Below are 22,398 nucleotides of genomic sequence, written 5' to 3'. Positions count from 1 at the left end.
TACAAACTAAAATTCTGCTTACAGGTATTTGCAGATACTTGTCATGGTTTAGTCAAGTTCATAATTTAATTTAAAAAATTAACTGGGTGGCTTTTCTCCGTGTCATGTAAGATAGAACTATGTTTAGCCTTGGGTGTACTCACTAGTTTTAGTAAGTTTAAATTCATTGGCGGCAAAAACTCCTAAGTTTCACCCTCAGCACAGCGCAGCCTAGGATTATCCAGAACATTCACCACTACTCAGCACGTGTGCAGAATTTACCATGACGTACTTCTCCTCAGAGGTGGGCAGGGAAATGCTCTCGACAGATTTGACCATTAACATTCAGGTAGTGTCAGCTCTTTTTGGTTCCTACATCCTTCGGTGAGGGCATGCTCGCCCAGACATTACAGCATTTGGCAGGTCTCCTCACTTCAGCCTGGACTAATCTAGACACGCCAGTCAATGTGTGGCAGATAGTGAATTCATGAGGGAAAAATCAAAATTCTCCTATGTCCCTCTCACTTAACTGCTGCATTTTGTTTCTTTTCTGGGACCTAAAATACCACAAAATAGCAATAGCTAGATATCATACATAGGTCCAGGTTGCAGTATCAACTGAATTTTGACTTTGCCTTGAAATATACTGCAAATGTGTGGTTATCGTTTTTAAATATTTTGAATACAATTTTAGAAGTTGAGAATCTGGTTTAAGTTTATAATTAACGAAGTTCAGCTTTGCACTGTTTCTAAGAAAAATACTGATAATCAAGCTAACAGAATAAATTGTAGGAAAGAGATAGGTAAAACCTTTTTCTTTGAAGGCCCACTGACCCAGAAAAAAATTAGAAGTGCATACATACGTTAAAACAACATAATTAATTCGATTTTTTAACTTAAAAGGGCAGAGGTTTTTGTGCTTTTTCAGAGAAAAAGAGCACAATGATTTAATAATCATAACACATAAGTACTCTTGGGTTTCTACTTAGAATGTATTGGCGATAGAGAAAGATATACATACGCAAGAGCAGCTAGTGAAAGAGATGCCTAGACCCAGTAGAGGGTCCCACCGTGGGCGGGGAACGGTGCACAGGGGGAACATTCACTCAAGAGTTTGTCCTGTGCTTAGTACTTTGCAAAGATAGAAATATAAGACATGCCCCATTGCTTGCATTCTGATTACAGTTACAATACTGACACATTAAAAATAAATTCATCATGCTGTATAACAAACTACTACACCGAATGTTTTAATAGTTATAAATAAGCATAATCCTGGCATTTATTTCTGTAAAATAGTGAGATTAGTCACTATTGTTCTTTAGTCATAAAGCAGAAAGGAGAAGACAGCATTCCACATGAAGGGAGCACATAGAGAATATGAGATAGTTATAAGTATTGTGTTTAAGGGGCTAGAAAAGAGATTCCACCTAACTTAACCAAATCAGTGTGAATCTGGACATTTAAGAAAAGAGGTTAGATTTGATCAACAACTAAAAAACAAACTTTTGTGGCATAGCCTTGCTATCTTGTAACCAGAAACTGAAAGCTAAATTTCAATTTAAGTGAGAAAGTAAAATCTCACGTCTTGGTTTCAGAGAACAGATGAAATTCAATAAAGGACCTTAAGTTTCCCACTCTCAAAGGGCTTTAAAATTGTTTGAGTAGCACAATCCTTGGACTTTTTTTTTCACCCCCAGAATACTGTGAAACACTGATATATTTAATTCTGAAATACATATTGGATATAGGGGACTGATTTAATAGGATATATCAAGTATCAAAGATTTAAGAAAGAGCGATAGGAGTGGAAATATTAAGTTGAAAAACTCTTTCAAGACACTTAATTTTTCCAATAAGGTCAGGGGGAAGTCACTTTTAATCAGTTTAATTTTGTGGAAAGCAGTGTTTGGTGGGAGCATTATTTGAAACTATTGTAAGGGGGTGGGGAGAGGTTTCGTCAGAGAAACAAATGTATTTCTTATTTAGCCATTTCAGAAAAACCTTTATGTTATATAATTTTAGGGTAAAGGCTCTCTTAGGCAATCCTCTGTTATTCCTTCTTTAGTGCACTCCAATATTTGATTAACAGTAATTTTTTAATCTGAAATATAAACTTGAGTATTTAAAATTGCCCTCATTTCCCAATTCTTCGTTTAGTATCAATAACAATAATTTTAAAACAATAATAATAACCACCACCATGTGTTGAGTGCTCACCATAGGCTAGCTAGCACTGCATGGTATTCCTTACATGCATTATCTCATTTGGTCTGATTTAGCTTTGCTTTTGGAGTTATTTGCAAGCACATTCTTAATGGCCTTTTAAAAAAAAACTGAAGCTAGAATATCAGTCAGCAGTAAATTAGGAGGCTACTGAACCGTCTAACTGTCGTAGTTTCCTATTGCATTTGAGGCAGTGCCTTGCTGTCGTCCTGACCTTGCCTGCCTTCATCCGCACCACTCTTTCAAGGAGTCGCTTATAGAAAAAGGGCTGAACAGCTCACTTGTTTAGCTCACTTATTCTCTATTATAAACGATGGGAAAGCAGCTACTTCTGAAATAAAAAGTCCATATTACTTCACAGTGATTCTTCCTGCTTCTGGAACTGTTGTACATAAATGTTAATATTGGGAAGCAACCATCCCATGCTTCTCTTGCAAGTTGTTATGGCAGTTTTACCTCTTTTGAAATACAAACAAAACCTGTCTGTTCAAATAGTCTGATAAAATTGACTGGTTGTTTGAATTAACCCTTTTAACTATTTTTGGCATGATATTGAGTCACAGTTTCCATACTGTCAATGTGTGTAATATACTCCCATCAATAACATCTCTCATTTTCTGCAGTGATTCTCATTGGGAGGAGTGGGATGAGCAGCTCATGTTAGAATCTATACTAATTGAAGATGATCCACTGGGAGAGAAAGTGCCTCTTGCTTTCCCCCTTTCCCTGTGAAGGAACACTGATGTTGCCGGAGTTGACACAGCCTTAGAGTAAACTTAGCATGATCAAGGAAAGAATGTGGAATTTGAATAGGTAGAGTCAGTTACGACTGAATTTAAAATATAAAGGTCCCATATCACTGTTTTTGTTTTTAATTAAACAAGGCCTTACATGCTTTAATATATTGTGTTCTATTCAACTTATAGCCAACTTAAATTGTAGGTGTGAGAGTATGGTTGTATTCCAATTATCTGTAATTGGATATCCTCTGTTTACTTTTAGAATTCAAAAATTACCAGTAGCAACAACTTTTATTTTACTCTAAGAAAAACAATACCATTATCTCATGCATACTTTCTTGCTTTTTGTTTCTAATTATTTGTAACAGAAAATAAATAAAATACATACTCTAATTCCAGATACCAATGGATCAGATAATTCCATCCCAATGGCTTATCTTACACTGGATCACCAACTACAGGTAAAGGATTACTTTCTCAGCAAAGTTTACTTTTTCCTTTTAGAGAAGTTTATCTTTAAAGCTGATGGTTGTGTTCCTATCTGTTATTGTATATTCATTTATTTATGCTTTTAGTTGACCTCCTTAAACTTTTAAAAATCAAGCTGAAATAACTGATTCTCAGTTAAGTCAATCAAAATTAAAATTGCCAAAATCACTGTTCCTGTTCTAACAATCATCTTAAAATACTCGTACCTTTGTTCAAGACTGCCAAGAATAGCATTTTGCTCTTTATTTTTAGTGCATTAAAATGTAAAAGCCATATAAGCTCATTTCTGCTTAATAGATTTTGTGGTACTTTGGCATGTTCATGGTGACTGAAAATACAAGTAGTGTACTTCATTGTCTCCTCATGCGTGTGAGAGCTATAAACATCTTTCAATATAATAAAGTCTGGCAACCTGAAATGTAAAACCAGAGGCCAAGAGTACTCGACTCATGGTTCTCTGTAACAACGAGAAAGTGTTAAAGCGGCAAGTGTAAATTTAAGATCTGAGTTAACGTTGACAAAAGGGCACTGAGATTTTCTAGGCCTGGTTTAACACTTATTTTTAAAAGATCATTGCTTTAGTGCTATAAAAATATATCACAGTCTCTGTCTTAACTCTCAGCTAGATACTGAGTTTGATTTAATTATGTTTTGACATTCCTGGTTTTTCAGCCTCTAGCGCCATGCCCAAACTCCAAAGAATCCATGGCAGTGTTCGAACAGCATTGTAAAATGGCACAAGAATATATGAAAGTCCAAACAGAAATTGCATTGTTATTACAGAGAAAGTAAGTTGTCTTTAATGAATAAGAGTAAATCATTAGTATTTTGAATTTAAAACGTGTTAAGGTGCAATATTGTTTAAAGACATGAAAACTTAATAATTTTTAGAATTAATCACTAAGCATATTTCTAATGTGGAGATTTTCTCTATGTTTAAGTTTTAAGCACCCTTCGGCTAATTTTCCCTGCAAAACTCATCTCTTTTGACTATTTCTTATTATATTAGGAAAAATATAACTAAGGGAAATAAACTAGTGTTCATAACCATGTGTTTTATGTTCTCAGAATTTTAAAGTTAAAAGCTGTTTAGATTTACTTTTATAAAGATTTATTGTTTCTTTGGACAAAGGTAAAATAATTTGATTTACTAATGTTCAGTTGTGCTTTATCTTAGAAACATATATGTAGATATATTCTTGCCAGGTGTGTGTTTAGGAGAGTAGAATTACTTATTAGAGGGCTTTATTTCATATCTATGAGTGTTTTTCTAGGGAGTTTTGTACTTACATTTTTCTGGGAGATACAGAGACTGCTTTACTCCCCTTTTAAAGAAATACAGTCCCATTTCCATACTTCTCTATTTGAGATTCTTTAAAAAACAGTATTTCAGTTTTCTTAAACATGACCCTCATGAAATAACCTATGGAGCTGATTTATGGTGGTAGGTAGTTTTTTTACAGTTTACTAATACAGTGATGTAGATGAATTCAACTTAATATTTTAAAGGCTAAATACGAGATTAAATATTACAGTCTGCAAACTGTAGAACTAATTATGGAACTCTGTGGCACTTTATGATAAGAAAAAAAACGATTTCTTATGTCTGAATATGTATTTCTTATACCTAACCTATAATTTTTTCATACTTTAATCATTTGAAAGAGGAGTTCTATGCTAGAGAAAAACAAATGGTGAATTGTGGGCACTGTAAAAAATATGATAGTTTTAATTGATTTTTAAATACTTTAAATAAGAAATGTTACTAGTAACATTTTGTTTGAGGACTTTTCATTAATTCAGTTATTTCCAGCAGCCTCACTTTAGGAGCTAATACATACTATCCCCCAAATAAAAGGCGCTTAAAGAAGTGTATCAGGCTGGGGGCTTCCCTGGTGGCGCAGTGGTTAAGAATCCGCATGCCAGGCTTCCCTGGTGGTACAGTGGTTGAGAGTCTGCCTGCCAGTGCAGGGGACGTGGGTTCGAGCCCTGGTCTGGCAAGATCCCACGTGCCGCGGAGCAGCTAAGCCCGTGCGCCACAGCTACGGAGCCTGCGCGTCTGGAGCCTGTGCTTCGCAACAGGAGAAGGCCGCGGCAGTGAGAGGCCCGCGCACCGCGATGAAGAGTGGCCCCCCGTTCGCCGCAACGAAGACCCAACGCAGCCAAAAATAAATAAATAAATAAATTTAAAAAAAAAGAATCCGCATGCCAATGCAGGGGACACGGGTTTGAGCCCTGGTCCGGGAAGATCCCATATGCCACAGAACAACTAAGCCCATGTGCCATAACTACCGAGCCTGCGCTCTAGAGCCCACGAGCCATAACTGCTGAGCCCCCATGCCACAACTACTGAAGCCCGCACGCCTAGAGCCCGTGCTCCACGACAAGAGAAGCCACTGCAATGAGAAGCCCGCACACAACAAAGAGCAGCCCCACTAGCCACAACTAGAGAAGGCCTGCACGCAGCAACAAAGACCCAATGCAGCCATAAATAAATAAATAATTTATTTTAAAAAAACAAAAAAATTTATCAGCCTATAAAAGACTCCGGTTTTTCCCGAAAACGTTTGCAAGAGTAAGTGGTTCAAAAGTGGTATTTTGTATTCTTCTCATTATTTTAAAATAGGAAGGAGATTTAGGTTGGATAGCAGCTATTTTAATTAGCTTGCAGATGTTTTGTTAGCTCCCACTTTGCACTGTAGTTAAATAGGATTGTGGTTTCAGAATATGAATATGACTACGTGAGTATAAAAGTAGAATGTGAGGCTTCCCTGGTGGCGCAGTGGTTGAGAGTCCGCCTGCGGATGCAGGGGACACGGGTTTGTGCCCCGGTCCGAGAAGATCCAACATGCCACGGAGCAGCTGGGCCCGTGAGCCACGGCCGCTGAGCCTGTGCGTCTGGAGCCTGTGCTCCGCAACGGGAGAGGCCACAACAGTGAGAGGCCCGCGTACCGCAAAAAAAAAAAAAAGTAGAATGTGAATGATTAAAACTTCAAGTGTTATTTTCAAGGATAGCTAGATAAAGCCCTTCCCGGCCTTTTTCTCTTCCTTCCTACACAAAAGGGATACCAAATGAGATTTTCTGCCACTTTTATTATGCCATGTTATCTGTTTTCACTACTTATCTAAGTACAGTTGCTTATTAAAAGGATTATGGTATTTGTATGGTTACGCCAGAAGAACGGTTGATAGTTTCCATTCCAGCCCATAATTATATTTGAATAATGTACCTAAGATGCATAATGATAGACCCAGAATAAAAGTTCTAATTAATTGAGCTTCCATCATTAGCTGTTAAGGTATGAATATTTCCATCCTGTGTAATATGTGGTATTTGTTTTTAGGCAAGAACTAGTTGCAGAACTGGACCAGGATGAAAAGGACCAGCAAAATACATCTCGTCTGGTACAGGAACATAAAAAGCTTTTAGATGAAAACAAAAGCCTTTCTACTTACTATCAGCAGTGCAAAAAACAACTAGAGGTCATCAGGAGTCAGCAGCAAAAACGACAAGGCACTTCATGATTCTCTGGGACCGTTAAATTTTAAAATATGCAAAGAAAGACTTTTTTTTAAAGGAAAGAAAAACCCTTATAATGACAATTCATGAGTGTTAGCTTTTTGGCGTGTTCTGAATGCCAGCTGCCTATATTTGCTGCATTTGTTTCATCGTTTATTTTCCTTTTCTCATGGTGGACATGCAATTCACCTGTCTCCTCATATAACATGGGGGCATCTGTACTTGAATAAGCAGCAGTTCTCAACTTCAAAACAGATGCAGTAAACCGTGGCTGTATATGCATGCTCGTTGTGTGAAGGCTAGCCTAACAAAAGGGGTATCAAACTAGCTGCTATGAGCAATCATTGTCTTTTTTTCGAGGTGGAACCTCAAGAATGATTTTGTTCTTGTATCTCATCTCAAAAAACCAATAATTTTTTTCCAAAAGATGGTATATACCAAGATAAAGACAGGGTATTATAAATCTAGAATAATTGGTTTTACATTATAGAAATACAGAACCTTTAGGGATAGTTGAGAGTGAGGGCTTTGATGCCAGCATCCTTGGATCAGTACTGAACTTTATCCATGAAATATTTAAAGGTAAGTGGCGGCTGCTGTATTTAATAAAAGCATATTTCATTAGACTAAACTTTGTCTATGATACATTGAACAAAATGGAACCCTTTTTTTTAAAAGGTATAAAGATTTTTAATTCTGTGATTGCGTGTATGTGTGCTGAAACTGTAAAGCTTTTATGACTCTAATATTAATATCCCTCAAATGAAATTAAAAGGTAAATGAACATGATCCAGCTTAAATGATCATTCCTTCCTACAATGATTATTGGATTGTTCTACTGTATATTTGAAAAACTGAAGAGAAATCATGGAAAATGGAAATAATTGCTCCAGCCAAAAGGCTTGGGCCTAGATTTCTTTTACAATACCAAATGAGCAAAAAACCTGGCAAATCAGGACAAGTTAATGAGGAAGTTAAAGGAGTATATCTAAATTCATCAAGTATCCTATTATCGATACTGGAATGATTGATTTTCCTTGCAAGCCCACCCTAGGATGCCTGCTGCCTTTCAACACTTTTAAAGGAATTTCACTTATAAATAGAAAATTTATATTGTTAACAGTAACTTTGCTACCAACTTTGAAAATAAAAGTAATAATAAAACTTCATTGAAATAATAAACTATATAAGCTCTATTTTTTCAGTTGGTATTAAAATTAATTACATTTTGATACCAGTACAAGGTGTCTTTTAAGTAGGGATGTCATCGACCTCATTTTTATAGCATTAATGTTTTATGAAGAGAAAATTTAAAATGAAAGCATAATTGCTGTGATTATTAGACTTATATCGTGATTGTATTGTAGTTTTGCTCTATTTCAGATAAGCAAGCTGATCTAAGAATTTATCAAAACTATTCTTAAAAATACTAAAGCAGGTAACTTTTTCTTCCATTATTTTTTCTTCTTCCCACTGAGTTTTATAATGTATTCCTTATGTATACAAGCAATAAAGGTAAAGGACAGTTTGTACTAAACTGTGTCATTTTTAGCTTCTTCAGAATCTATTATTAAAAAGTTTTTGGTAAATAAATATCGACCATCACTTCATTTAAATAAAAGGAGGTTTTCATTCCCAAGTAATTTAATTACCTAGCTGAAAGTGATATTAGGCTTAATGTATTAATAGTAAAATAAAATTGGCACAGAAAATAACTCTAAGGAAAAGCTTCACTCTTCCATAGTATTGCTGCTTGTCTGTACATCTATCACTCCACCAAAAGGGACCTAGTCGGTGTTTAGAGACTTTTCTAATTATCCCAGAGCATGAGGTAGCCAAGCGTGGATGCTAAGGCTGAACTTTTCCATTAGGATTTAGCATTTTAGATTTCAGATTTTATTTCTAGTCACGAATGTGTTTTTGCTATACACTACACACTTAAAGGGAAAGTTTATTATTGTTATTACTACATGCAATCACTTCATTAAAATATCCCAAATAAGTAAATGGAAGAAAATAGTAGTTTTAAGTCATGATGCCAAATGCAAAAAAGGCTGTTGAACGCTTGCTCGTTTGTTTACAGTATGTTCCTGGGGATTTTCAGTACTGTAGCGGTCCTGTACACTGAGTGCAATTCAGCCTTACTTGGTTTTTAAGTACTTGCCAAGCTCATATTTTTCAAGTCCTTATTATCCTTGATGATGGGAGAAAAGCATAGCAGGGATGATTAAAATCCACAGCCAGTTTCATCAGTGTTCTCACCCATCAGCCCTTCAAACAGAGGTGTTAACAAGCAGCCAAATTTGTTATTAATTCCGGTCTTACCGTTTATTCTAACCCTCGTTTTTTGGGGTGGAAATAGCAAACAGATAAACAAGTATCTAAGAGGCCCCAGTCTGAAAACTTCACAAACAATCCTTGAATAAGCCCTAATTACATTTTATTTTTACCTCCAGGGAAGGAAAACAAAGCTTTTATCTAACTTACAGGGAAATACTCCTCAGCAGTAAAAATAGCTTTTTTGAGTCAAATAAAAATCAGTTAAGAATATTTACCTTATAGCAACATAGCATATTGAAGAGGTCTGTTTAAAAGCTGTTTACAAATGTTTGACTATTTTTGGTGAGGTATTTTAGAGCATCAAATGTCTTTTTTTTTTCTGCAAGTTTCTTTTATGTTCCTAGTTTCAGCTCCTGCCTGTAGCCAGATCACAGGCCTTCCCTGTGAAACTTTTGTTTCTTTATGTAAGTGTGTGTGGTTTTCAGTGGTCAGCTCCTTTCTTCAAACGGTAGGAAGTTCTACTTCTGTCATTCAGAACATTTTATGTAAAATGATGTGATGCAGAAATCCTTGTGCATACTGTATAATTGAAGGAAGCTTTTTAGATTTATTTTTGTTTGTAATAAAATTCAGATTGTTACTCTAAACTTGGTCATAAAAATGGTGAATGATTTATATCAGCAAATGAGCTGTGAGGTGTTCTACTCGAGCAGCATGTTTACGTTATACAAAATCGAATAAAAACTGAAAAGTCAGTAATCCTAATACTCAATGCTGTTGTAACATAATCATGATTTTTGAGAGGCTGGGTGATTGGCCAGTTAATACATCATTTCCCCCAATTCTAATTTTTGGTTAAATGGATTCTCTTCACAGTTTCAATGAATCCTGATTTGTATGAAGTATAACACGGTGTACATCACTACACTTCTGCTCATTAGAAACCTGATTTCTTGTAGTCTATCTAAATTACATTAAGTATTTCATTTCTTTATCAACCTACTAGCCCTCTAACCTACACATCTGTGCACACAGACATTCTTATAAACTCTGCCTTCACTTTAGTAAATATACCTGCTTATTCACTCATTCCTCAACAAATATTTATTGGGCACCTGTGATAAGCCAAGCTGCTGTGGCTAATGCCAAGTGACATGTCCACTTCAGTCACATGGTAGTTAAATGGTGTTCCCATTTCACAGGTGGGAAAATAGGCTTCTAAAGGTTAAGACTTGTGCCTGAGTCTGCTTTTCTATCATCATCTGGTTTCAGCAGAATTACATGCCTGGAGACTCAGCAGCCACTATCAGCCCATGTGAAGGAAAATGGAATGGCAAACAAAGGAAGGGGAACGTGAGGTAACTTTAAACTTGCGGGCACGGGGACTTTGTGTCCACTTTTAAACCCAACATTGAGACCCATATTTGTCTTTTAAAGCCAAGTCTGTGTTTTAAGCCACTTGGCTGTGCTGTAACTTAAAATGCTCACTAAGTCCCAAGGTGCTTCAGCTCTTTCACTCACTTATTGGATGGGTGGGGTTATCTCCAGTCTTCCGCCCCACCCTGCACCCACACACCTGAAGGATGCGCTGCAAATGGAAATACAGGTCGTGGTGCTGTGAGGCTTGGTCTTGAGACTCGTTCTCCACTCTATAGGAAAGTGAGACTTAGCCCAGGTTTTTTTGTTTTTGGTTTGTTTTTGGTTTGTTTTTTGCCCCTTTTGCGGGTGTGGGGGTCTTATTAAAGAATAATTGGGGTGTAATTTTTATACGGTAAACTGCATTCATCTAAAGCGTGCAATTTATTGAGTTAGACATATTGTATATACACTTGTAAAAAAAAAACCACCCAGCAGCCAACATCCTGATCATCTCCATCACCTCCAGAAGTTCTCTCATCTCTTGCTGTCTATCCCTCCCTTCACTCCAAGCGCCAGACACTGGTCTGTTCCCTAACCATATAAAATAGTTCTCATTTTCTAGAATTTTACATAAATGATACAATATGTACTTTTTTTAACCTTTTTTTCTCCTCTCGAAGAGTTAACTCCTTTGAGAGGATTTTTTTTTTAAGAATTTTTTGATGTGGACCATTTTTAAAGTCTTCATTGAATTTGTTATAATATTGATTCTGTTTTATGTTCTTGGTTTCTTGGCCACGAGGCATGAAGGATCTTAGCTCCCTGACCGGGGATCGAACCCACACCCCCTGCATTGGAAGGTGAAGTTTTAACCACGGGACCGCTAGGGAAGTCCCAGGAATTTTTAATTAGACCATTTTTAGTGATGCTTGAAAACCTTTCAGTATCAGTTTTTGAGGGCAAATGTAGGTTTTAGAGGGCTGTAGGTATGTCCAGTATGACCTGCTTGATTGTGCAGTGTTACCATCTTCTGAAACATTTAAGATCACTTTATTTTTATGTTCTTACAGAACCTTAATACTTCACTCACAAAATCCCTTGCATTTGTTTTTTAAAGTAAGTATATTTGTATATGTATTGCTTCAGGTGTTAGAAATGTGAATGGACATGGCAACATTAATAAGTACTTGGTGGTTTTCAGCAAATATGCTTCATAAATGTAATTTTTTTAAAGTTTTCTCTTTTTTTTTTAGGTTGTAGCTGCTTTTTGCTTGCTAAAAAAAGGAAAGATTAGGTTGATTATACCACAAAACAATAGGCAGAAAAATATTTTAAATACCAATGAAAACAATCTTCTTTAAAAAGTATTTGACATGGTATCTCATTCAGTTTTCTACCAGTGGTCCTACCTGGTATAGTGGTGCCCATAGTAATAAGTAAGAGTGCATTGGCAGAGTGTGTACTGCTTACCACCAGGACCTGTACTCCTTTTCCATCAGTGACTAATCACTGCTCTCAGTGTATCTTAGGCCCCTGCCACAAGGTCCCACTAAAACTTAAAACTACTGTTTAAATGACCTGCCCATCATGTCAGTTTTTTCAGTGAAACTGTTCTGAGAAACAAATGGTTATTTAACTTTATCTGAGTTTCATGGTACTTTTACATTTCCAGGTAGTGAAATGCATTCTTTATTCTGTAATTTAATGGTTAGTGATATCTTACAAATGCCATATGGCAGCAGGATAATTGCTTTGAAAGCACCAGAAATGATTGAGCAAATGCTGAATATTTATCTTCTGAAAAGCAAAAGTAATTCACAAAATGAAATTACCTTTCAGCCTTATTGCTTGTGTCTCTTTGTGGATACCTGCCTCTTCTTTAGTTATTACAGGAATGACGATATTAGTCATTGATTGATACATTTACTAAATTCAAATTAGAGACTAAAGAAACCTGAAAATGTGTGCAACTTTTTCTGTGGTTGAAGGAAGAATGGTGATACTTCTTCCTCAGACACTCTAGAACCCTTCTGACTTTTAATCAGTTTCCTACAAAGATACTTAACTAAATATACGTCTAATGTCATGTAAATATACATGACAAAAGAACAGAGAAAAAACTCGAGAGATACCTCAGTTTTGAAGCTACTTCAGCTTATTCTCACATTTACAAGGCATCAGATGAGTCTGTTTTTTTCCAGTATTAGCCATGCCAACTATCACACTTAAAACTACATGATACTAACTTAAGTGACTTTCTTAAAATCAACAGAAATCATGTGCAACAGTCCCCCCTTATCCGCAGGGGATGCGTTCCAAGACGCCCAGTGGATGCCTGAAACTGCAGATACTACTGAACCCTTTTTTTCTTATACATACATACCTGTCACAAAATTTAACTTATAAATTATGTACAGTAGGATATTAACAACAATAACTAATAATAACATAGAACAGTTATAACAACATACTGTAATAAAAGTTAAGTGAACATGGTCTCTCTCTCAAAATACCTTATTTTACAAATTTAATGCTTTTCCATCTTAACTATGCACTTATCATGCTAGCACAAATTTCTTTTTCTTTCTTTATAATTCCACAGATGGAAAATTTGTTCCTACCATAGATCTTAGCAACCTTAGCGTATGATTTTTTTTTTTCCTTATTAAGTCAGAAACTTTCACCCTTATCACTTAGAGGAAGCAATTTATGGCTTCTCTTTGGCATATCCGAATTGCCAGCATCGCTACTCTTGCACTTTGGGGCCATCGTTAAGTAAAATAAGGGTCACTTGGGCACAAGTACTGAGCCACTGCAGCAGTCAGTCCTACAAAGGAAATGGCTATTAAGTGACTAACGTCACAGAGGGTACACTGGAAGGATAGGTGACTCAAGTCCCTGGCAGGACAGCACAACATTTCATCACACTACTCAGAATGGCTCGAAGTTTAAAACTTAGGAATTGTTCGTTTCTGAAATTTCCTATTTAATATTTGGGACCGTGGTTGACTTCTGGTAACTAAAATCACAGAAAGCAAAACCGTGGGCAAGCGGGGAATGCTGGTCGTCTTTGGGCAGGTCTGTAAATCAAAAAGTACAGGAAATCTGCATTTAATTTCCTTCCTTGCCCAAACAAGGGAGTACCCAAGCCATTTTTTTTGCTGCCTGAAATGTTTAAGCATTGTTCCTTGCAACTTCGTTTAGGATCCGAACAACCTGCCATTCCCCTTAAATAAGAGCCTGTCACAGTGACACATGTGGAGGTGGTTGGTCGACGATGTGATCAGGTCTCAGCAGACAGTTCCATGCAAGAGCATGAGGCACATCCACTAACATGGGACAGACACGTGTGCCCCAGACACAGTGCTTTGGCTCTGTGGGGAAAAAAGATCTTATTTTACACTTAAAAATAGCCAAATGGGACTTAAATATTTGTTACTTAAAGATTTCCTGTACCACCTTTGTCCCAAGAGCTCTTATTCTGCTGGCTGTTAGGAATGAGACATTTTATTATCCATTAAAACATGATATTTCATCCCACAGGACTGTCCTCTACAAACTGACTTCAAGAACACGTGGATATGCTGCTTTAACTTTTCCTTGGTGAATAGCCATCTATATTTTAAGTGTTTTTTTTTTTTTTTTTTTTTTTTTTAGTGTAAAGAAAAGGAGGAAAAAGAAAAGAGCTGAAGTAATTGGGACAAGGTCAGACTATTTACTGACATAAACGTCTCCAGTTTGTATTATTCGTAATTCCAAGGTAGGCATGCCAGCTATAGATGTAGTGGTAATAGGTACATTTCTGCTTTGTCTTACATCAGCATTCATCAAATTGCTCCTCGATGCAGGGAAGACGCCGCAGTCATCAAATGAGCTTTGCCTTGGAGCCTGAAAACAGGAGGTTTGTAGCTGGCTGTGTGAGAGCTGGCAAGACCTGGGAGGCAGACTGGCTCTGGCCCTGGCTGGACGCCACCTTGCTGTTGGGAGAACTGGGAGGCTGGGCCCCAAGTTTCATCACTGGTAAACACGGGAATGGCCTAAATCCAATTCTAAATGCCTGTAATCTCAGTATTTAATATTACCTTCCCCATTCTCTGCTAGGGCTGATTCATATCTTCTGTCACATTATACCTCAGGTGTTGATGAGAGAAGAATGATTCAAAATGTTGGGGAAAATAGAATTGAATGTTTATTTGTGGATTCCTTCTTTCAGAAAAGATTCTAAATCCTCTGGTTTACAATAACACCAGTGTTACCATAAATTCTTCATAGTCCTTTAGAAAATGTTACCTGGATTTAGGAATCAGTGAACGTTCTGGGAACAAAAGTAAAAGTCAAGCTCCCCATGGAAGACCCCTAGGACTGTAGGGAGAGCCCTGGATTGGGGGCAAATTGCCGCTGCTCTGCTCCAGAGACGCGTTTGCAAGCTCAGCACAATGCGAAGAGTCTCTCTCAGTAAAATGGCATGGTAGCATTCCCAGATACAACATGTGACCCATTTTAAGTCTTGCTGTATTAAACCTGAGGGACGCTGACAGAAAAAGCTGCCTCCAAACATAAGTGGAAATTGAACTTAATACTTTAATCACCATAAATTGTAGTGATTATTTGTGTAAAACCATAAATGTACACTATGACTAAATGAGTCATTTACGGAATATCCTTTCAGTTATTAACTTGGCATAAATACTAATCCCTAAAGATTAAGTTGAACACTAATCACTTGGAGTATTCAAGGACCTTTTGTAATCCAAGTATCGTATTTACATATGGTAATTTCCCCCGTGGTAGCTGAGTGGGGCGGCTCACTGCTATGTAAGCAGTAATGTATGACAAGGATGCTGTAACCAGGAACAGGGTTTTCATCTCTTCTCCCAACCCTTCCCCCTTCACTCCCAATTTGAGCTTAATTAACACTCCTAAAAAAAAAACTCCTCAGAACTTAGCTCTGCTTAACAAGAGGGCAAAACCAACCCTGAAATGCTGACACCTCCTCTACTTCTGCCTGCTGGGTAGGCTCATTAAGGGTCATGATTGGAGAGCACCTCCACAGCGGCCTGGCCATAGGTCAGAGGCAGGAATTCTCAGAGCAAAGAAGCAGAACACACCTCAGCAAGTAAATCAACAATTTGTCTGACTTTTAAAATGCATTTTTAAAGATGAGTTTTAAGTTTTTAAGGTAAAACGTGCACATAGCCCTAAATCAAATTTATCTTCTACAAAATGAACAGCTGCTGCCCCACCGCCTGCTCTCAACCCATCCTAAATATTTGTCCCATATTTGTAATTAATGTTATAATAACTGCTATTTCTTGATTTATCAAATTTGCATACCAAAATTCTGACTTTGTATTATGCTTGCAGAGGATTTAGCTGCGTTACACACACAGCTCTCGGTTTCCCCTACTCTTTTATCCCAACACAGCAGATCACAATTTTGGATGAAATCAGCCAAAATTACATTATCATGCCTATGTAACTAGTGTTCACTGCTGAGCCAAGTAAAGTATGACTGTACTTACATTGCCTGTCTCTAAAAAACATGTTTCTCCTAGTACTTTTTTCATTTGCCTATAGATTTATCACCTTTTCAAATAAATGCTTCAAACAGATGTATCACCCACACCCATCAATAATTTTTCATATTCTCTAACACAGTTGCAGATCCGGTTCCCCTGTGGAGCCAGCATTCTCCCTGCGCAGTTCAGCTCCAACAGCTGCTGCAGAGGCTTGGTGCTTTCCAGGCCAGTGCTGAGCTGTCATCCTGTGAGCACCCCCTTCGCTGCTTTCTTGGGCTGGATCCCTGTTTCCTGGACTTCATGTCTGTCTGTTTCATGATTTACTCCCTCATTTTGCTGAAGTATATCATCCAACACCTTCAGAAAGAAAGAACACAGCGAGGTAAACTTTTTGATCCATTATGTGTTTGAAAGCGCCCAATGACCCATATATTTCTCCCCAGGGTGCACCCTGTTCTATAATCTCTGCATCCCCAGAAGACCGGGTACCTCCAGATCAAAGGACCCTAAAATGTCCCTCTTGCTCAACTGTTTTCTGGACCATTTTAAGCTAGAAGAACTAATCTTTTCAGCATTCAAGGGTCCCCACTCTTAGTGTGTAAGGAAATTCTTCCTGCCTTATGTTACGTACTTTTTTCATTATATCCTTGGGCTTTTTCTGTCTAAGGACGTGGATTGGGATAAAGGGAGGGAGGAGGCCTAAGAACTCAACTGCCTGAAATTGACTCTCCTTGGCCTAGGAAGGCTTGGCAGTTTTCAAAGACAGAGAGTGTAAGGTAGTATTCTCTCGGGCTGCCCCTTGTCCAGACGTTGGTACCCCACCTCACCGTGGGCCACGCATTCTGGGGGCTCATACACAAAACATCTGACCCTGAAGAGTCAGGATTGGCCAGTCTCAGAGAGAGGAGTGAGCTGTAAACCTATGAGAACATCCATACCGTTTTTTCCTAAAGGAGCCAAAGCAATTAAGGTACTTCTGACAAGGAAGAGGGAAAGGTTTTCTAGGGTGCTGCTCAAATTAAGGGGAAAGGGGGGGAAAAGATTTATGTAAAAAAAATTATGTAAAAAAGATTTCCAGCAACCACTGTCTCCACCATGCTTCTCCCTTGCCTGCTTCCTTCTATAGAAGCGGGAAACATAAGATTTGCATTTCAAGCTGTTGTTACTGCTTGGAGTGGCTGAGTGACCTATATAAGGCCAATGGGCAGTTGAAGGGGAAGACTGCTAAGAGGCTTCTGAAAAGGCCTTCTCTTTCCAGACAGCAGAGGCTTGGAAGAAAGAAGCCTTTTGCTCCCATGTCTCCTTCCTGCATAGGACCCAGTGTGAGGACCTAATACATAGACACTGTCATATGACAGTGGTGACAGAGAGCCCACATGTCAGGATGATGGAGCTGAGGATGGGAATGACCTTGATGGGTTGCCCCACCAACCCTGAGATCACACTCTCCAGACAGAAGCAATAAATGTCCCCATGCAATAAGCCACAGCAGCTCGAATTTTCAGCCACTTGCAGTTGAAAGCTTGCCTAAACGATGCCTACATAGCTTTTCGTACCACCACGTTCAGCCATGCTCCTCCATGTGGCTCGGCTCAGTCCTGTCCACAGACGGGGAGTGTGGGCCATTCAGGGACTCAATGTCAGGGCCCCCTTACTGCTTATAGGGCTCTGAGCTTGTGCCCTAGGAGGAGGACAGCTTCCCCTTAGCACTGGATTCCTGCCTTGATCTTGGCCATTGCAGACGCTAATCCCACCAACCCACACCGTGGAATCTGGACCCTGTTAGCAGCTGACCCAAGCTTCTTGGGCTGACCGGTTCCTGCTTATCTGACATCCAAATGTGGTCTGTTCCTAGATGCCCTGTTCTGGAGCTCATGACACCCTGTCACCTCTTGCTGGAACTTTCCAAGGTCAGCTACTTGCCTTACCTTCTATTGGGCACCCTACTCTCTGTACACCAGGCTCCACCTGCCTGCCTGAACTGCCTTCCTGACCTTCAGCTGAATTTGCTGACCTTTCCTCTCCCAAACCCCAACAAGGTGTCTAGCCCCATGTCCTGCCCCCTGAGTAGAATCACAGGTGTCGAGTAGGTGGTGTCTGAGCCATCTGCATCCCCGATATGGTTGCTAGTCTACATTTAGTCCCTCATCCTATTACCCACTATAGTGAGATTATGGACTGCTTCTACATTTTGAGGCAAGCAAGGCATAAATGCGCTTTATAATATATTATACCAATGTATATAAAGTATATAAAAATACCAATATAAATACCAATAAAGGTTAATTAGAAAGTTAATAGAGGCAAAAAGTAGCAATGGCCCAATCATGTCAGTTTTTCTTAGCTGAAGAAAAAAATCATCCACAAGAAGTATTTTCAATTTCTAAGTATTCCTGATACTGTCCCAGACTGTCCCAAATTTTAGCTTTTTCATAGCAATTGTTTTTAATTAACTTTTAAGTTAAGTTTTTAACTGCTATGAAAATTAAGTTAAAGCTATAATGTAGGGAATGTTCTTTTTTTTTTTTCTTTTTTTCAGTGGGTGATGATATTTTCAAAACAGCCTAGGCCTTCAAGAAACTATTTTTTATCTGTTCGATCAATGGGAAAGCACCAGGACAATCAGATCAGAATTCCTGAAGCTACTGTGGCTCAGAAAGATAGGTTCCGCTCTCAGGTGTGTTGCCAGAGCCCACTCCCCACGTGGAGCACCGTTTTCCCGTGTCGGACATCGGCTGGCCTGTCCTTATTCTGCCCGTGGCCCTGTGCAGAGGGGAGGTCCCGGCTGCCCCAGCACATACAGCTCCTCCTGTTCTCTTTCCCCTTCTTCGGAAGGTATTTGTTGCCACTGCAAATGCCAGCCACCGTCCTGAGTGTGTTACAAGTAGTAACCTGCCCAGTGTTCACAAACTTCCTGAGGTAGGCACTGTTATCCCCAGTTCACACCCGAGGAGGACAGAAGGCCCGGAGAGGTGGATCTTTTGCCTGAGGTGACCCAGCTAGGGCGTGGCCAAGGTGGGGTTCAGTGGCAGGCAGCTTGGGCTCTTAACATAATGCTGAAGTCTGAACATCACTCAGGGAGACAAAGGCCAATGTTTTGAAAAAAGATATGAGGTCCCGAGTAACAATGAAATGAATATATTTTAAAAATCAGATCCTCAAGAGAGTAAAAACTAGACAAGCACTTGCAATGTGACCATTAGATGCCCATTAGAACTATGATGTCTTTATTAAAATCAGTTCTAAACTGATAATTTCTGATTAAAGAACTAGAAATGTTATTTAAAAAGGAAGGAGGGCTTCCCTGGTGGCGCAGTGGTTGAGAGTCCGCCTGCCAATGCAGGGGACACGGGTTCGTGCCCCGGTCCGGGAAGATCCCACATGCCGCGGAGCGGCTGGGCCCGTGAGCCATGGCCGCTGAGCCTGCACGTCCGGAGCCTGTGCTCCGCAACGGGAGAGGCCACAGCAGTGAGAGGCCCACGTACCGCAAAAAAAAAAAAAAAGAAGGAAACTATCCTAGAAAAGTATGTCAACATTTTCCATTTTGTGCTCTTTCTGAACAAAAGCAATGGTGAGAGGCTTGTTCACCATCGAGAAGTCTGGAGCACTGAAATGTGATTAGTATTTGATAAGGATGGAGATTCTGAAAAGTGAAGACAAGGGACAGTATCTGTGGGCGGGTGGGAATGAACATATTCAGGAAAAAGAGAAATGTTAACTGAGAACTCCAGGGAAAGCTCGAGGAGAGCCACCTAGAGTCCTGACTCACGGCTCTTGAGAGCATTCCTGCATCCACCCCCAGGCATGGCACTGGGGACACCAGGACAAAGGCGTGCCTGCCTCAAGGGGATCACAAGTTAATGGAAAAAAAAGTGGTACAACGGGCAAGGACCACCTATTGTGATGTGAGCCATCATGGTATGAGGTCAGGGTGCTAGAGGGAGCTCCAAAGGGGGCCCTGTGGGTAACCTGGGAACTGGACAGCATCTGGGAAGAAGTGATGCCTTAGCTGAATGCTGATGGTTGCCAGGCAAATATAACAGAAATGGTCCAGAAGTAGGAGTAAGATGTTCAAAGGCCTGAAGCGGAAGAGATTGTGGTACCTTTTGGACTCAGAAGTACTGAGGGCCCTTCCTTATGGCTGGAGCAGAGGCAGGGTGAGAGGCGAGCCTGAGGAACCAGGAAGTGACCAGGTCATGATGCGCCCGTGTGTCCCTGGAGGGATGTGGACCAAATTGACAGCCCCAGGGAGCCTTAGTCCAAGTCACTGTCATCACTCACTTGAGCTGCTGTGGTTGCATCCTTCCTGCATCCCTCCTCCGCTCCCGTTCCCCTGCAGTCCATTCCCAGGAAGCAGCAAGAGTAAGATTGTATTGTGACTGCCCCTGTCTTAACTCACTTCATTAAGATCTGAGACACTTTACATGCCTACAAATCCTCACCTCCTCTAGGCTGCCGATGGCAATCACTCACTAAATGATGCCGTGCGCTCTTTAGGACTCTGCAGACGTAATCAGAACAAATGGGTCCAAGGTAAGGGGACAAGATTTCAGCCTAAAAGACAGAACAATGCTCTAATGTAAGCTCTGTGAGAGCAGGACCACATCCATGTTGTTCCCTTTGGTATCCCCAGTGCCCGCCACAGGGTGAGGATACACTGTTGACTGAATGTGTAGTGAGACTGACAAGGGTGGAATGGGCAGCCTGTGAAGTCGAGAGTCACTCATCACTGGAAGTAATCAAGCCAACATTGAATGTCCACCTGCCCAAGACACAGGAGTGGGAAGCCTGCCCTGGTAGGACCACAGACGCATTGACCTCAGAGATCCCTTACAACTCTGGGATGGTTTGTGTTCTTTGATGACCCTTGGGAGACAGCAAATTCCTCCAGGGCAAGAATTGGGAACGAAGAAAACAGTGTCTCTAGAGATAAGGGCTACCAAACATAGTACTTTTATTATCTCTTCTGGAAAAAGAAAAACATTCAAAATGACTCAAAACTGAATACGATGAAAGAGAGTGAAATTTGGAATTTTCTCAGGAATCTGAGTTTAAAGATAAAGGAAAGCTTCACAGAAAGCTAGCAGCCTGAATCTCAAAAAGGTATTTGCACACCCATGTTCATGGCAGCATTATTCACAGTACTCAAAACATGGAATCACCCTAAGTGTCCACCCATAGATGAATGGATAAATGTGTGTGTGTGTGTGTGTGTGTGTGAGAGAGAGACAGAGAGAGAGAGATGGAATATTATTCAGCCTTGAATAAAGAAGGAAATTCTGCCAATTGCAACAACATGGATGAACCCGAAGGACATTATGCTAAGCAAAATAAGCCAGACACAGACAAATACTACAATACAAATATTTTCTTATATATGGGGTCTAAAATAGTCAAACTCATAGGAGCAGAGAGTAGGATGGTGGTTGCCAGGGCCTTGGGGTGGGCTGGGAGGGGAATGGGGAGATGTTGGTCAAAGGATACAAACTTTCAGGTATAAGATGTTTAAGTTATGGGGACGTAATGTATAGCATGGTAACTAAAAATAATATTGTATTGCATACTTGAAATTCACTAAGAGGGTAGATCTTAAGGGTTCTCACCACAAAAAAAAAAAAAAATAGTAAAGGAGAGAAAGAAAATAGTAACTGTGCAAGGAGATGAATATGTTAACTGGCTTTATTGTAATGATCTTTTCACAATATATACATATAGCAGAACATCAAGTTGTATACCTTACAACTTTTATATGATTTTAATTCTTTTTTTTTTCTGGTACGCGGGCCTCTCACTGTTGTGGCCTCTCCCGTTACGGAGCACAGGCTCCAGACACGCAGGCTCAGCGGCCATGGCTCACGGGCCCAGCTGCTCCGCGGCATGTGGGATCTTCCCGGACTGGGGCACAAACCCGTGTCCCCTGCATCGGCAGGCGGACTCTCAATCACTGCACCACCAGGGAAGCCCCTAATTTTTAAATTATAGTTCAAAAAAGTGTGTGTGGGAAGCTAGGAACCTGAGACTCCCATATAATTATGTTTTGCTTAATGGGCTTTTCTTTAGCAACTGCAGAAACTTTCATATTTTCCAATTGGAAAATTTAAAATATTATTTTCATTGTGGTAAAACATACATAAAGTTTACCATTGTAACCATTTTTAAGTGTACCGTTCAGTAGCATTAAGTCCATTCACAGTATTATACAACCTCACCACTATCCATCTCCAAAACTTTTTCATCATCCCAATCTAAATATTTTTAAATATTAATATTTTATCTAGCAAATGTG

General features: G+C 39.4%; 1 protein-coding gene across 3 annotated transcripts in view; it reads left to right on the top strand.

The window, feature by feature from the left end:
• Positions 1-22,398, top strand: part of MAP3K7 (mitogen-activated protein kinase kinase kinase 7) — a 100,991-nt gene that overhangs the window by 58,134 nt on the left and 20,459 nt on the right. For 2 of the 3 annotated variants that reach the window (XM_019929442.3, XM_019929443.3), the window contains 5 exons: positions 3,345-3,406; positions 4,107-4,222; positions 6,779-10,592; positions 14,251-14,298; positions 14,415-14,494. In XM_019929442.3, the coding sequence (XP_019785001.1) occupies positions 3,345-3,406; positions 4,107-4,222; positions 6,779-6,959 (359 nt within the window). In that variant the 3' untranslated portion in view covers positions 6,960-10,592; positions 14,251-14,298; positions 14,415-14,494. Of the gene's footprint in view, positions 1-3,344; positions 3,407-4,106; positions 4,223-6,778; positions 10,593-14,250; positions 14,299-14,414; positions 14,495-17,967; positions 18,023-22,398 lie in introns of all 3 variants that reach the window. The other variant, XM_073789440.1, reaches the window with a different exon arrangement.

The sequence above is a fragment of the Tursiops truncatus genome, chromosome 12, assembly GCF_011762595.2.
Source record: "Tursiops truncatus isolate mTurTru1 chromosome 12, mTurTru1.mat.Y, whole genome shotgun sequence".
Taxonomy (NCBI): domain Eukaryota; kingdom Metazoa; phylum Chordata; class Mammalia; order Artiodactyla; family Delphinidae; genus Tursiops; species Tursiops truncatus.
This window is presented reverse-complemented; position numbering and strand designations above follow the sequence as displayed.